The sequence below is a fragment of the Protopterus annectens genome, chromosome 4.part0, assembly GCF_019279795.1.
Source record: "Protopterus annectens isolate FY-2018-M chromosome 4.part0, PAN1.0, whole genome shotgun sequence".
Classification (NCBI taxonomy): Eukaryota; Metazoa; Chordata; order Ceratodontiformes; family Protopteridae; genus Protopterus; species Protopterus annectens.
Window position 1 is genome coordinate 668751234 of NC_056733.1, and position 15117 is coordinate 668766350.

Here is a 15117-nt window from a genome sequence, read left to right on the forward strand (position 1 = left end):
CATAGTCAGTGTCTTGCCTAGGCCTCTTATCAGGAGGGGGGTGGGAACCCCTGATCAAGGTAATTAGGTCTTCAGCCATTTTGATCATCTGTCTTTTGGGCATAGAGGCCTGTGCACGTGGCTCATGCGTCGGTTTTTATCTTTAGAAATTGCTTTTGTCTTTGATTTTGAAGCTGGCATCAGTTTTATATAAAAATGTTAAGGCCTGAATACACCCTCAGAAGCCGGTGCCTGCTCAGCGGCTCCGGACCCATCCGAGGGAGAGACATCCGTGAGTACAATATTTTGAGAATCTCTCGGCATGCTGGACTCCACATGGGTCTCAGTAGAGGCCTGCGACTCGAAAGTAGCGGGTATCAGGGGCTGCAAAAGCACCTCACTGAGTACCGGTGAACCGGCGACTGGCTTAGGAGAAGCTTCGTCGTCGGTTTTGGACCTCGACGGTCTATCTCTGTCTTTTCTTTGCATTTTTTGTGTACTCCAGTAGTCGGATTGCTATCCGATGACATTTCAGGGTAGTTAAATCTGTTTCCAAAATATTTTGAGGCAAAAATATACCGACGCTTAATAGTGCGTTGGTTAAATCTAGCACAAAACCGACAGCCAGGCATGTTGTGATCAGGGCCTAGGCAAGGAATACAGTATAAATGAAAATCCTTATGAGGTATTTGCTTCCCACAAGTAATACAATTATTAACTTTTTCTGACATCTGTATGAAGCAAGAAAAAAGTTTCCCCAATGGGGTACTTAGCTTTAGTGAAGACTTCGGTTCTGAAACTCAAAATCAAAAATTTCAGGAGTCGGCCGACCGGCACTTGCAAACTGCTTCAGCTTCGGGCACCGCATGACAAGAAAGACTAAAGAAAATGGCGTTGGCTGCTTGTTTACCCCTGACGACCTGACATCATGGAAGAGGAGACAGCAACCGACGCAGGACCCAAGACTTTGGAATTCAAGCCGACTGAGGGCAACCTGCCAGCAGATTACCCAAATGTAATGACTGCAACAGTGAAACACGAAGAACATCTGCTAGCTTGCTGGGCTGGCAAAAGTTGTTTGCTTAATGTTTTCTTTTATTGTTCCATGGTAAAGCCAAACATTTCCCAGGGAAAACAAGCAGCAAATACTGGTGAAAACTAAAAGTTATTAAAGGTTACTTTTTACACAGACAAACAAAGTAAAAAGCACTTTAAAACACTTTGCCAGCCCATAAAGTAAAATACAATTTATCTACAGAAAAAAATGTTTTCAGTTACATCAAACAACTTTTAAACTGACAGGAAAAAAAAGAGTGCTCCCATTTAAAGGTACAGTACAGTCTCATGACAGTCCATTAAAACACAAACTCATAGTTTTAAAATGGCTTTCCTAAACAGGAAAGTATTAATAATTATCAAAAAACATTGAATGGAAGGAGTTCCCCCTAAAGTGCATTTATCTGCACAGCAAAAGAACAGAACAAGCCAAATGTCGATCCTTCAAAGCCTTATAGAGGAGCTCAATCCTCAGCGGCAATAAAGTTCTGAAAGGCATGGCATCTGAACTTGTTTTTTAGTCAGCTCAGCTCAAGCTGCCTGACAGTTTGGGCACATGGAAGGTGCCCTGAAGCTTTGGAAGCTGGCTGACTGGCTGGCAAGATATAACCCCATATAGCTAAGGCTTCATCATCCATTATGCAGTCACTGTTGCATATAACTGTGATGCAGTCTTCTCTGCAAGATCAGACTATAAAGAATTTCTGCAGTTATTTAAAAGCTGTTACTCTGTCTGGGGGTTAGCACAGAAGATGAAACTTTGACTTGTTAATGAGCTGTAGTCTGTGCCAAGGATGCAGGGTTTGAATCTTTCTACCTTCAGTTACCTATATTGTGACCTTGAGCAAGTCACTTACTCAGACAGTGCTTTGGGGCAATTAGGAATTTGGGTTAGGCCCCTCAATGGTCTCCTGGAACTGCATGCTGGTTAACTAACTATGAACCTGTGGTTGTTGTTTGCCAGCCATTTCCTGTCGCATAGCTGATCCATTTCAAGATATGTTTTGACAAAATCATCAGCACACCAATTTTTTAATGCAACTTAGGTCACTTATTTTTCAAGGGGAGCATCTGTAGGCAAAACAATAAAATACAATGTTGTTTTCCAACAGCAACATCTGTTTTAGTAAAAGTTCTCTTTAATTTGGAATTATTCAGATGACTTTTACTTCTGCAAACTGACTTAGCATATGTTATCAGGTGGTTAATATTTATTATGTTGTGGTCATAAATACTCTGTTTAAACTGTGCTATGCATGTCTGGATCTTATGGGGTGATGCTAGTGATCTTTAAAGGATTTCAAGTCAGTTCTTCCAAAGCTACAGATAAAGTACGTACAATTTACTTCTTCATATCAATCAGAGGTGTACATAGTCAACAAAGTGGCTGTAACTGCTGGTGAGGCAGGATGAATGAATGGAATACTTTGCTATGGATACTGTATGTTTGTGTGAAACAAATATGAAATATGCTACTTTGGTCATTACCACTACTATTATTTTTTACACAGTCATCTGAGAAGGATGCAGCCAACAATGTAGCAATAATTGCTGGGTTTGGGAGATGTTTGTGGATAAAAATTACTGACCCTGCTGAGCTGATAAAATTAAAAAGTCATTAGTCTGTGTTTGCATGACTAGTGTGTATTTGTGTAAAGCAACTGGAATATTTTAATCTGTCCATTTTTATCAGAATCAGAGATGTGATGCATACACAGTGAATAATGTTTCTGGATTATAATGCCAGCAGTTTGAGTGGCCTTTTATGGTTTAAATGATCTGAAATCGATACTTTTGTCATTATTCATTAATGTATCTGTTTCACTGCTTGCTGGAAAAGTGTTTGAAACTAGTAATTTAAAACACACTCTAACAATTGTTGCTATATTAAATAAGAAATATAAAAAACAATCAGGAAGGTGAATCCAAAAGAACACATGCATTTACACATCATCCTAAAACGTATGCTGAAGTCATATAGTTTGAAAACAGCCCAGGGCCCAAGGCACACTTAATCTCCTACTAAATCCAGAATTGGTCTCCAAGTGTTTATTTTTTGGGGGACCAGGAAAAGCCTAGAGTAAAAGCCCTTTCCTTTTGATTTGGGGGAGCAGGTTCTATTATACCCTGGACCAAAAGTTCTGATAAGAATGGATGAAATGAATGCTGTTGGCTTTGAGGTACTTGTTGAATTCACTGTTGAAAAGAAAGAAATTCCAATTGAAGAGTGTATCTTTTTTGAATGATTCTGAGAATTGAAGTGTCTGTCATGATCTTTTTCCATAGGGGAAAATTGTCAGAAAGTTTGTTTGGAAAAAATGATGGTAAATGGTTGAGGTACAAGGGAGGATGGGAGGGAATGTAGTCAAAAGTTGGAAGATTTATCTTTGAAGGAGCCTTTTGCTCCCATGAAACCAGATTTAGGCTCATCCTGCTATTTATGTATTTATTTTTTTCACACTTTTATTTGAGTGAACTTCTTGTGGGGTAATTTCCTTGAATTTTTGGAACAGGAGAAAGCAAAACATTGTTTAAATCCTTACATAATTTTACTTCTTTCTTCCATTTTTTTTTAAATCTCAGGAGGGTCAAAAAGGAAGTCTTTATCTAAAGAAGAATCCAAGAGCTTTGCTTTTACATATTTTAGTAGACACTGGAGTCTTAACAGGATTACCTTCTCAACAAGAACCACTGGCAACAGCCCTCGAAAAAAGCATCCTGCACAACATATGAACAGTTAATGGTACTGTGTATAACTTGAGAGGTAAAAGAAAGCATATTTTGCATTGTGTATGTTGAGTCACAGTCAGAGATATTAGTCATTAATTTGTTCATGTTGTCAACAAAGGTAACTTATGTGTGCCTGATAATTAACAGCACGGAAGGCAAAAGTAGCTGACATATATACTTTTACCCATTCCTATCCATAGCTCTACTATCTCTGTTATTTGGGAAAGCACTGAAAGATGGGAAGAGCTTAGAAGGCTTGTCCGAATCTGTGGAGACAACTGCAGGGGCAGAAGTGTGATTTTTGTTCTGCTGCTTTTGTGACTTTGCAACACCAGTCAGGATTTTCTGATGCAGGCAGACCTGTCAAACGTACATATTTCTGAATGTATGCCCCTAATTTCAGGCTTGATTTACCTCTTTACACAATTTCCTGAATAACCCTGTCACTCAAGAATTTTGAAGCTGTTTAGTACATATACAACAGCGCTACATGACCAACATGTTAGTGCTGCCAGTAATTTAAAGAAAAAGAAAGAAGACCCACATCTTACATTCCCCATTTTAGAAGAAAAAGTACTTTGTGAAGTAGATTTTGTAATGCCAGTCAAGTCTGCCGATCTTGCTTTGTCTCTTTAATAATATGCTTATATTTTTATGTCATTTTTGCCACTCTCAGTTTTTTAGACTTGTGCTTGTGAGTTGCAAAATCACCCCCAATGAAACTGTCAGCCCACAGCATAAATCATTGATTGCTATAATAATTTGCAAGCAGTGGTCAAAGAAGGCTCTAAATTCAACAGAGATTTGGCTAAGGACCTGGAAGTTGACTGGAGAGAGAGACTGCACAAGTGATCAAGGAAATACTCAGAGGTCTAGCAGCTCAGGAAGAAGAGAAAATTTGTGGAGTTGAAGAAGAATGGCAGCACCTCAAAACAGTATGTGGGAGAACTATAAAACAGATATGTGCCCAAGCCAAGTATGGAAATAAGGTACATAAGGAAAGCTGTTGGTGGAAGTCATCAAAAGAAAGGAGTGCAGGAAAAAGTGGGAGATAGAAAAGATAGACCAGGAATACTGGTTGACTAACAAAGAGGCTAAGACAGCAGATGCAGTAGCAATCAGAGGCACTCTACCAGCTTCTGGGATGTGACTGAGAAAATGGCATGATGGAAAGTGACTCAGAAAATGGCACAAAGAACTCTATCAGGTTGCAAGGTAAAGACAGTAACATAGAATAGAAAGCCATCAGACACCCTTCATAGGGAATGTCAGCAGCAACCTGCTCACCAAGTCCACAGGAAACCAAAGACTGATGGAAGGAGTACTTATAGCAGCATCTGAATAAAAAACAAAACAAAAAAAAAAAAACACAGAAGCTGTACAGCCCCACTTACAGCATATGATGAAGGAGGAAGAAGAACCAATCCTAGCAGAAGAAAGAACAATACTAAGGAAAATAAAATCAGGGAAAACAGCAGGATCAGATAAGATTATGGCAGATATGAGCAAGATGTTGGGTCAGTTAGGAGAGAACTAGCTCCTAAGGGTACCCATCATAACAGTATGGAGAGAAAGGTATATCTCACATGACTGCAGAATGAGCATACTAATGCCAGTGTACAAGAACAAAGGGGACATTCACAACTGTGGGCAGTATAAAAGTATCAAATTCTTGTCACATTTCATGAAAGTTCTTTAGAGATAGAGAGTAATTGCTAAGTGACTACGCAGAGTAGTAGAAAGTAAGATGGGCAGTTTTGATTCAGGTCAGGATGCAGAGCAACCAACCCAATGTTTGCAGTGAAACAGACTGTTGGGAAGACAATACAGATAAGGAAAGAGTCCAACTGGGCATGCCTAGACTTGGAGAAAGCATACAACAAGGTCTCAAGAAGAATTCTTTGGGCAGTTCTGCTATGGTTTGAAGTCTCAGAAACATTAGTAGAATTAGCGTAGGCTATCTGCAAGGACCCAATGACACAAGTATGAACAGTGTTTGGACTCACAGACAGGTTCCCAGTGGGAGTGGGTTCAGCTCTGGGCCCAATGCTGTTTACACTGGTGATGGACTACATTAGCAAACAGGTTGGAGGGGAGAGATCAACAAAGTTCTTTATGCATATGACGTGGCATCACAGGCAAACAATGAAAAAGAATTTCAGCAAATGATGGGGAGTGGAATGCAAAACTGAAGGCACATGGGATGAAAGTGAGTACAGGTAAGACAGTTCTAATGGCAACAAATGGGAGAATTCAAAAGAATCTGAGAATTGAGATAGAAGGGAAAACAGTGGAACAGGTTAACAGCCTCAAGTATCTGGGAGGGCTGGTTGAGAAGAAGGGATGTCTGAATGAGGAGAACAAAGCTAGATAGAGTGTCAGGGGTAATGTTTGGCAGAAGAATGCCAAAGAAGCTGAAAAGTAAGGTAAACAAAAAGTAGTGTGGCCAGTAGTAATGTATGGTACAGAAATCCGTGCTGAGAAGGCAGTGCAGTTGTGGAAGCTAGAAATGATGGAGCTGAAGTGCCTGAGATGGATGATAGGATGCACAGTGTAAGGCAGATGAAGAAATATGGACAACACAGCAGAAGCCCGTGAAACTTCAAGTGCAGAGAGGGTCAAGGAGAACAGATTACAGTGGTCCATGCATATGTGCAGAAAAGCAGAAGACAATCTGATGAAGAAGATTTGGGACAGACAGGTAGAGAGCAAGAAGAAATGAAGGCATACAGTAAAGAGATGGATGGATTGTGTGAGAGAAGACTGTCAAAGAAGGTAGGAAAATGGTATCAAATCGAGAGAGATGGCGACAGTTGACATGACACTCTTACCCCATTTAAAACATTGGAAAAGAGTGGTTGTTGTTGATGTTGATGATGATGTGTTTCTGAGTACATCCCATATTCCAACGGAGGTGGGAAGAGTTATATGCTATTTAAATTTTATGCTAATTAGGTGGCCAGACTTTTGACTGAATTTAGCTACTTTACATGAGCCTTTGTACCTGTTTTTAATGTCTGCAGGTTGAGAGGTATGGGCACATGTGGTTGTGACTCAAGAGTCAAAGAACTTGAAATGAAAGTGTCTTTTAATGCTTCTAGAACCAGAGTGATAGGAGAAGGCTTGGGAACTTCCATACATAAGAGATCATCTTTGCCTACCCTCTCAAATGAAATGCACCATCTTTTGAATTGTTTCTCTGCAGTAGAGCTCCTCCAGAGAAGAGTCAGCTTCATATTCATATGCCAAAAGGGAATGAATCTGAGAGGATTAATCCAAAAGTTCAGATTCTGGTTCAGAGGAAGAATATTCCTCAGAAAATGTATCCCTTTTTCTTTAATGGGGGCTTGATGGAATGGAATAAAATAAATGGGAGGGGGTAGGAGCCACAAGGGCTTTGAACAACCCCTGAGAAAAATCCTGCAATTCATATTGTGGATCCCTAGGAACACGATTGGCTGGAGAAGAAAGTATTTATTTTTGTTTTTGTTTTTTTTTTTCTTTTTAGAGGTTTCTGTGGAAACCACATGGGAAGGACCCAACATTGGACATACCACTATCAAGTAACCAGGGACATCCTCACTTACTACAATTTAAGGAACATTGCCCATTCCTTCTGAAATTACAAGTCTGGGTTCCCCCTTTGTGACCTTAGCAGCCGTCTGAGTGGTTGAATGGGATATGCCTGTAAGCTGTTACGTGTCAGCAGGGTTACAACAGAGGGAGCACACTCAGAGGTGAGATGATCCATAGGCTTCTCAACTGCATCAACAGATACATCACACTGTGACCTGGAGAAGGAAGCTGAAGTAGTGACATTTTCCTTCAGATTCTTAGCTTTCTTTTTTATCTATGAGGGGATGTTGGAGGTGGGCATTTCAGAGGACATAGTTGCTTGCACTAAATCCTTCAAACATTTTGTTTTTTAAGTAAATATTTAGAGAAGAAAGGTGACTAGTTAAAGTTTTTGGGGCAAAAGCCTGACATATAGAGTGACTCCTGATGTAATTTATTTTATTTTAGCAGGAAATGCACAGCAGTATCCAGAAAAGTCCAACTGGATCAGTGATTAGCCCCCTTTCAGTGGAGACCAGAGAAGAAATGCTTCAACAATTAACAAAATTCAGTTAAGAACATCAATTAACATGGTTTTCTATATTGTTCAGTTAACAAAAGCAGTTAAAGAAATAGTCATTGAGTAACAAAAAGATTAATAAAGAGGCATACTATAACATAGCTTAGGAAAATAGACATCTCCAGGCACACAGAGAATGGGATTATAATTAGTATATCTGAGAAATCAATTTGAAAAAATGGTGGTATAGGAAATGGAATATTTAAATAAAAGGTGATATCAGAAACAGTTGGCTAGAAAATATGTTTAGTGCTTATGGAAATAAGATATTGTGAGGGATTAGTGTTAAGAAAATGCATATAGATGGCAGAGCTTCAGAAGGGAACCTGAGCACAGGTAGGAAGAATGGGAAACCCTGGAGAGGAGATCAGTCTGGAGCCTCAGGTGAATGGTTGTCAACACAGGTGGATGTCGGAGAGAACAAGTTAGAATGGGGGGTGAAAACTAGCTGGGAGTTGGATGAGGATATGGTGAAGTGAGATGAACAGTTATATGTGCAGATGTCAAAGAGATGTGATATTAACTGAGCTTTGAATAGACTGAGGTTAGTTGAATAACAAATTATTAATGGAAGAGAATTCCAGAGTTTGGCTATGGTACAGGAGTAATGGCTTTGTTGTGAGAGATGCTGACTGCGGAGACAGACACTAAGGATTTTTGTGAGAATTTAAGCAGCCTAGTTGGAGAATACCAAGCCATGAGAGACTTAAGTGCTGGACATGTATTGGAGCAGTTATGAATTTTGTGAGCTTGTTTCAAGTGAATCAGTTTAAGAAAATTAGGGAGCTCAATCCAATGGAGTTGTTTAAATGAGTCACAAATGTGACTTCTGGCAGAAGAGTTAGTAGTAAATTTTGCAATTTTGTTGTAAGTTTGCACTAGTTTGTAGAGTTGTGCTGATTGTAGGTTAATAAGAAAGGATGCAGCATAAGACAGAGTAAGAAATAGGAAGTAGGAAGGCTGAGGATACACACTCTCTAGTAATGTTGGTGAAAGAGTTTCTAGCTCAATACAGCATGCCCAGTTTTTGGTGTATTTTTAACTACTTCCTGGGTATGTGTGTCAAATACGAGCTTGTCATTAACCATAATCTCAGTAATTTGGTTTGGGAGACTACATTTATTCTTGTGCCGTTTATTGAAATTTAGCAGAAGTTTAGATATGTCATTGTGAAGAGATTTGGGGGTAAAGAGCATAAGTTCACATTACGCTCTGGCATCAGGCAGAAAACACTGAGAATATCTGTCTTTGTATGGAATCTGCCTAACACAAAGGCATTTGTATCGCTTTGATAATATTAACAAATTTCCAATATAATAATATGAAGAAAGAGGAAAGGTCCCCAATGGTACTTCCCTCACAGTGGCAAACTGGATCCTTTTGAATGGTTAACAGACCAAACTATAGATGATGTCTTACTTCCCGGACTGGTAACAAGAACATTCTGAGGATTTTTGTGCTCATACGTCTTTTATTTACTAGAAAGCTGATCTCATGCCTAGGTCTAAGATCAGACATATGACACATAAGGAATGAGCTCCTAGCTTTGGCATACTGAGTAAATGTACAGTATCTTTGGTGGGATATATCCCATCTGTCAGCATTACTGCAACAGTGATCTCGTGAAGAACATTATGAGACACTAATTCAAGTACTGAATACTAATGGTTTATATATTGCCATTTAAGATCCTCATAGTTAGACAGTTCAAAGCCAGTGGCAATTCTTCAAAATTTATTCCTCTAATTAAAAATCCCATAAGCTGCTTTGACTAATAAACTCTTGTCAATTTGCAATGAAAAACACTCCTTTTTAATAAGGCTGACAATATCTAAAATACACTGTGGCAAATCCAGGACATGCTGGTGAGATCACATATATCAGTTTATCTGTGAATGCCTGGGGAGCCTCGAGTGTGCATGAGGACTGCTACTGGAACCAGGGAAATTCATTGTGTCCTGCTCATCTTACTACCACAATAACTGCACCAGTATATGTGGTTTAGAAAACTGGACTGATGGACTGATAAATAGCCTAGCCCTCTTCTGCCTGTTAACAAAAAGGTAAATATATGGCTTTATTTTGCATGCTGAAAGAAACTGTTGCATTTTGGTTAGCACTGCATTATTGTCGTTTCTATGACATAATTTAGAGAATAGCATTATGCATGTCAAAATGTTTGCTGCTCATGGTGTGATGTCACCAGTGTGGACATTTAAAGTGAGGTCAGTACAGCAGAGCACAGCACTAAGCTGCCATGTACTTGACAAAGGAAACAGGCAGCACAAAGACAAAAACTATTTTGGTTTGCCAGGAGATATATGGGGCAGACAGGGACTTAACTGTCTCATAGATTGCTACTCTGTCATACTTACCTCACTGACAACCTATACTTTTCCTTGGGCGAGAGTTGGTGGAGATGAGTGATAATACCAAACTTTACAGCAGGACAAGGTTCTGGGTGGTGCTTATTATTTCATGGAATAAAGGTCCAGCACCTTAAATGATTCAAAAGCTTTAATAAGTAATCCAAACTCCATAACAAAGCAGTATAACCATAATGATAGGTTCAATTCCACAGCTAACAAACTTTTAATGGCAAAGTGCAAAGACAGGAAATGACAGCTAATAAAGATTAGTGTAAGCTTGGTATTAACTGCAAGTCCTTCACAACTGACTCTCCCCAGACACAATGCATTATTTAGGTCTAAAACGAACACGCAAGCTACTAGCACTGATTACACAGCATGGGCAGACAGCCACACCTATGTGAATATACTGCACTGTAGCTAAGGAGAAAACTGAAAAGAAGGCATTGTTATTATAATTTAGATCTGCACATAGTGCAATTAAACAAAATTACATTTCTTGTAAGCCTGTACCCAACACATTCTGCTTCTAATTATTCACCAAAATCCCCAGGGCACAGTAGTTTTAACCAAGGGAGGGGCATATTTTTTATATACAGTTCCATCATGGCTTTCTTATGTATTCGAATACAGGATAATGATTTTGATAGGACAGGAACCAAGCAAGATGACAGGCTACAGCCAAACTATCCAATATAAGCAAGTAGTAAACAAAGTGGAATAAAAATTAAGACAACAGACTTTCTTATCAGCTGACACTGGCAAATACAGGTCACTCATTTATACTAATAGAAATTAGGGAGTCTATATTATATAATTGAAGTTTTATAACTTTGAATACCATATGATCAACACCATATGGTTGAAGTTATAAAACTTCGAATATATATATAAAAAAAATGAAATGAGGAAACACAAAACTAAGGGTTGTAAGCAGGGGGGGCCAAGCCCCCCTGCACCCCCCCACAACCCCCGCTTTTTAAATATACCAACGACCACACTATAATGCTGTAAAGGGAAGATTTCCCTTTACTGCACTGTAGTGAGATCTCAGAGTTGTTATATTTAAAGAGCGGGGGGTGTGGGGTGCACAGCCCCCCACATGGGGGGCAGGAGGGCTTGCCCCCCCTGCTTTAAAGTGTCAGGTAACTTTTTTTTATATTTTTTTATACATTTTCGAAGTTTTATAACTTTGACCATATGGTGTCGATCATATGGTATTTGAAGTTATAAAACTTTGGTTGTATAATATAGACCCAAAATTATGCCATGTAGTTTGTTGTTCTGTACCATAACAGTGCGATCACAATTCAGATGTTTACAGTTCTGAAACAAGCTTCTAAATCAATGGCTATGTTTTTCGAAGACTCTAAAAGTCACAACTATGTCATGTAATTAATGTCTTTATTAGTTGGAATTCTCTTAATTACCTTTGTTCATATGCTTGCACAGACTGCGTGATAACCTCTTCCATGTTCTTTCTCTGCTGGGATAGCATACTTTTAAGTTTCTTAGAAAGTTTTTCAAATAAAGTTTTTTGAATTTCCAGAGTCTCAACATCTTCTCTAAGTTTGGCATTCTTAGCCAAAAAATTGTCAAAACGTATAGTTGCCTGTAAAATAAAATAAAATTTTAAGACAAACTTTTTTTTCTACAAAAAGATTTTACCTTTAGACAAGTTTCAAGAAAGGAATCAATATATTTGAAGACAGTAGATGAGTTTACATAGCATATTGTTCAAGTAACACCTGTATGGAATGTTAGACACCTCATTAATGGTATTGTAGGGTCCTCAGGATTCTGTTATAAGATAATGCAGTTCTTAAATTTTCTTATGTTTACATGAGACTTTACAAGGAATTAATGCAGTACTGATGTTTACCAAAAACATAATACAAAGCAAAATGGTTTTACCCTGAAATGTATAGATATTTTAGATGTTTAAATTCAGACTTTGCAGTTATAATCCTTCTGACATATTAACAATACGTATTAGCTGAATATCAATTGAAGAGCAAAGGTACTTTATCTCCTAGTAGTTAGGTAACATTCTTAAATATTACAAAATAAACACAAAAGCATTAAGGATCAAATGTTGAACTGTCAAAGCTCTGACATACATATTTTTCTTGAAAAATGATGGTTCTGAAATTATTAAAACCGATCAAACTATATCATAAAGATGAAACGAAGTTTCTGCTTTTGAAATCAAAATCTAAACTGAATCTTTTTTTAAATGAACTGAAATAGGGCTTATCTCCACTACAACTATTTGTTGATAAAATGCTTGAAGAAATTTTGTCCATCAATAATATGCTTTCTGACTTAATTGGATTTCCAGTGCTGAAGTAAGATTTTTCTTTGAAAAATATTATGTCATTGTATAAGGAAAAAAAACTTTTGGATCTTGAGGCTATGAGCTGATGTAATTATATCATTCTCAAAACTGTTAGCTAAAAAATATGAATCGTCCAAGCTGACTGAAACTGTTTTGGATATTTTTTCTTTATTGAGTATGCAGAAATTAAAAAAATGCACTTAATGGAAAAGGCCCATACGATGCATCATTCCTTGCAATAATTCAACTTTCTGATACAACTATATATTAAGTTTTTGAGCATTCAGAGTATACTTTTATTATTTTAAGAGTGTCCAAAACCATAATGGTTTGTGTGCAACTTTAATAAATGTTGTTCTCGTCCTCGTTTCCTTCAAGATAATAGACTACATATACAGAAGCTTTTATTGTTCTGCAATTCCTTAGTAAAAAGACATTACATTTCAAGTAGGGTTCTCTTTGAGGTTGTGTTTTACTTGAGAAGGAATGAAACACCAGTTTAAAGATCTACATAAAGTTACTTCACCATTTGAAAAAATATTTATAGTTAAATAACTTGGAGTGTAACACTGTATTTTAATTATAGCTTGTAATTTCTTGAGGCAAGCCATACACCCTATTCATCCTGTCCATGCAGTCTGACACATGGGTCCACATACCCCACCCAGATCCAATCCGGCCTATTTAGTGCTCAGTTTTGACCCCTTCTTAAATTTTTTACTCATAATGTTCTGCTTTGCCCTGACTAACCCATACCTTGTTTTCTGCCTCCCAAAGTAGCAGCTCTGGTCTCATCAGATATGTTTTATGCCTTTTATTTGTTAATTAAAATTAGTGCAGCTAGCTGTTTGTGGGCATTTTGCATTCCTTGTTGCAGTTTTGACCTTTGACATCATTAATTTCAGGATTTGTGGTTGTGTCTCTTAGATAGTTGAAGTTTTTTCTTCATCCCTTCCACTCTTGGCTGTGGTGCTATTTTGCTAACCATTCATGTGGATTTGTTCTTTTGGCTGTAGCATTAGGTTACAGAGTTACGGATTGAGTTAGTGTTCTAAATGTGGGCATAAAATTCCCCTTCAAGACCCCCCCATGATCTTTATGTGATCTGCATAGGGGTTGCATATCTCAGTGCCTTATGTGACATCTGTGCTGCCTTTGTATCCAGGGCCTTTTCAGATAGGAGGAACAGGCTCATAGTCAAAGGGCTTCTTCGGCAGGATCTGGAGCCAGTCAAAACTAAGAAGTCTACTGAAAAAACCCTGAAACCCAAGGATTCAGAGTTGAGAAAGTGCACATCTAATACGTTGGTTCCAGTGTCAACTCCCAAGGCTCTGAGAACCAAAGACCATGTGGCTTGGCCCTAATCTATACCCCTCTTCTGAATCCAGAGTTAGTGGCTCCACTCACTATGCAAAATTCTTCCAAGACTGTTGAAAAATCAATTTCAAGGCCCTCTTCGGCTCTATCTTTGAGGTCCTTTAAATCCCATAAAAGTAGCATAGAAGTCAGAATTCATCTGACTAAGGCCCTCTTAGACCTGATTTCAGAGTCTTTGAGCCCAGGAATCGAGTGGATGGCTCCATTGCTTCTTTTGGAGACATTAGCCTTTGAAACTCTGATCCCCTCCACCACTCAGGAGGATATGAAGATTTCACCAGGATTGCTTTCATGCTGTTCAGTTGAAGAGCTGCATATAACCAGAGGTGCAGTATCTTTGAGTCCCCTGGAGGTTGGAGTGGCTTTCTCCTTCAGAGCTATACAAAGTATTTCATACTGAAGTTCTTGAACTAGGAATTGTATGATTTAAAAATGCATTCAGCTTGGAGAATATTATTGCAATGATATATTTTGCTTTTTCAAGAGACTGGATTGTACTAATCTTATCATACAAGTCAGTGTCTACAGTCTCTAGTCAGTGCACTGTCTGGAGTTCCTGAACATAACTAATACATAAGAAGAGCAATCAAAAGGCAAGAATTGAACAAAGCTTGCTTCAACTTGGCATTTAAAACTATACTTATTCAAAGACTCATTTTAATCTGGGTTCTTTCATCAGAAAAGTTCACTTAGTATGTTTTTATACAGTATAGCAAATCTTAATAGTTTTACAGTTTTCAATTTATAGGTCTGCTTTTATTATTAGTTCATTTTAAATTGTTGTGCCAAGGTTAGAATTATGTTTATTGAAATAAATTCAATTCAGCTGAAGATGTTAAGCACAGGAAATTATTTTATGATTGTTAATTATTTTATGATTATTTGTGTATTTTTATGGGCCGGTTTTTATTACTGATGCTTTTTAAATGTTTGTACTAAGCTTAGACTTAAGTTTATTCAAGCTTAGATAAAAGTTTTTTTTTTCAAATAAAGTGTAATGAAGACTGTAACAATACAGACTCTGACATCCCTTGTGGTTTGGATGCTAAGGCAGTAGTGAGATGTTGATGCAAATGATACAGATGAACTATGTATTTTACATGTTTGTCTGTTTATTTTTCTTCCTGCACCAG

The 15117-nt window shown here is 38.0% G+C and overlaps 1 protein-coding gene across 1 annotated transcript in view; it reads right to left on the reverse strand.

Annotated features, from left to right (window-relative positions):
* CCDC63 (coiled-coil domain containing 63) overlaps positions 1-13402 on the reverse strand; it is a 190481-nt gene extending 177079 nt beyond the window's left edge. Inside the window, exons 1-2 of the mRNA XM_044069763.1 lie at positions 13364-13402; positions 11700-11881 (exon numbers count right to left, since the gene is read on the reverse strand). Coding sequence (XP_043925698.1) covers positions 11700-11881; positions 13364-13402 — 221 coding nt within the window. The remainder of the gene's footprint in view (positions 1-11699; positions 11882-13363) is intronic.
* Positions 13403-15117: the final 1715 nt, after the last annotated feature.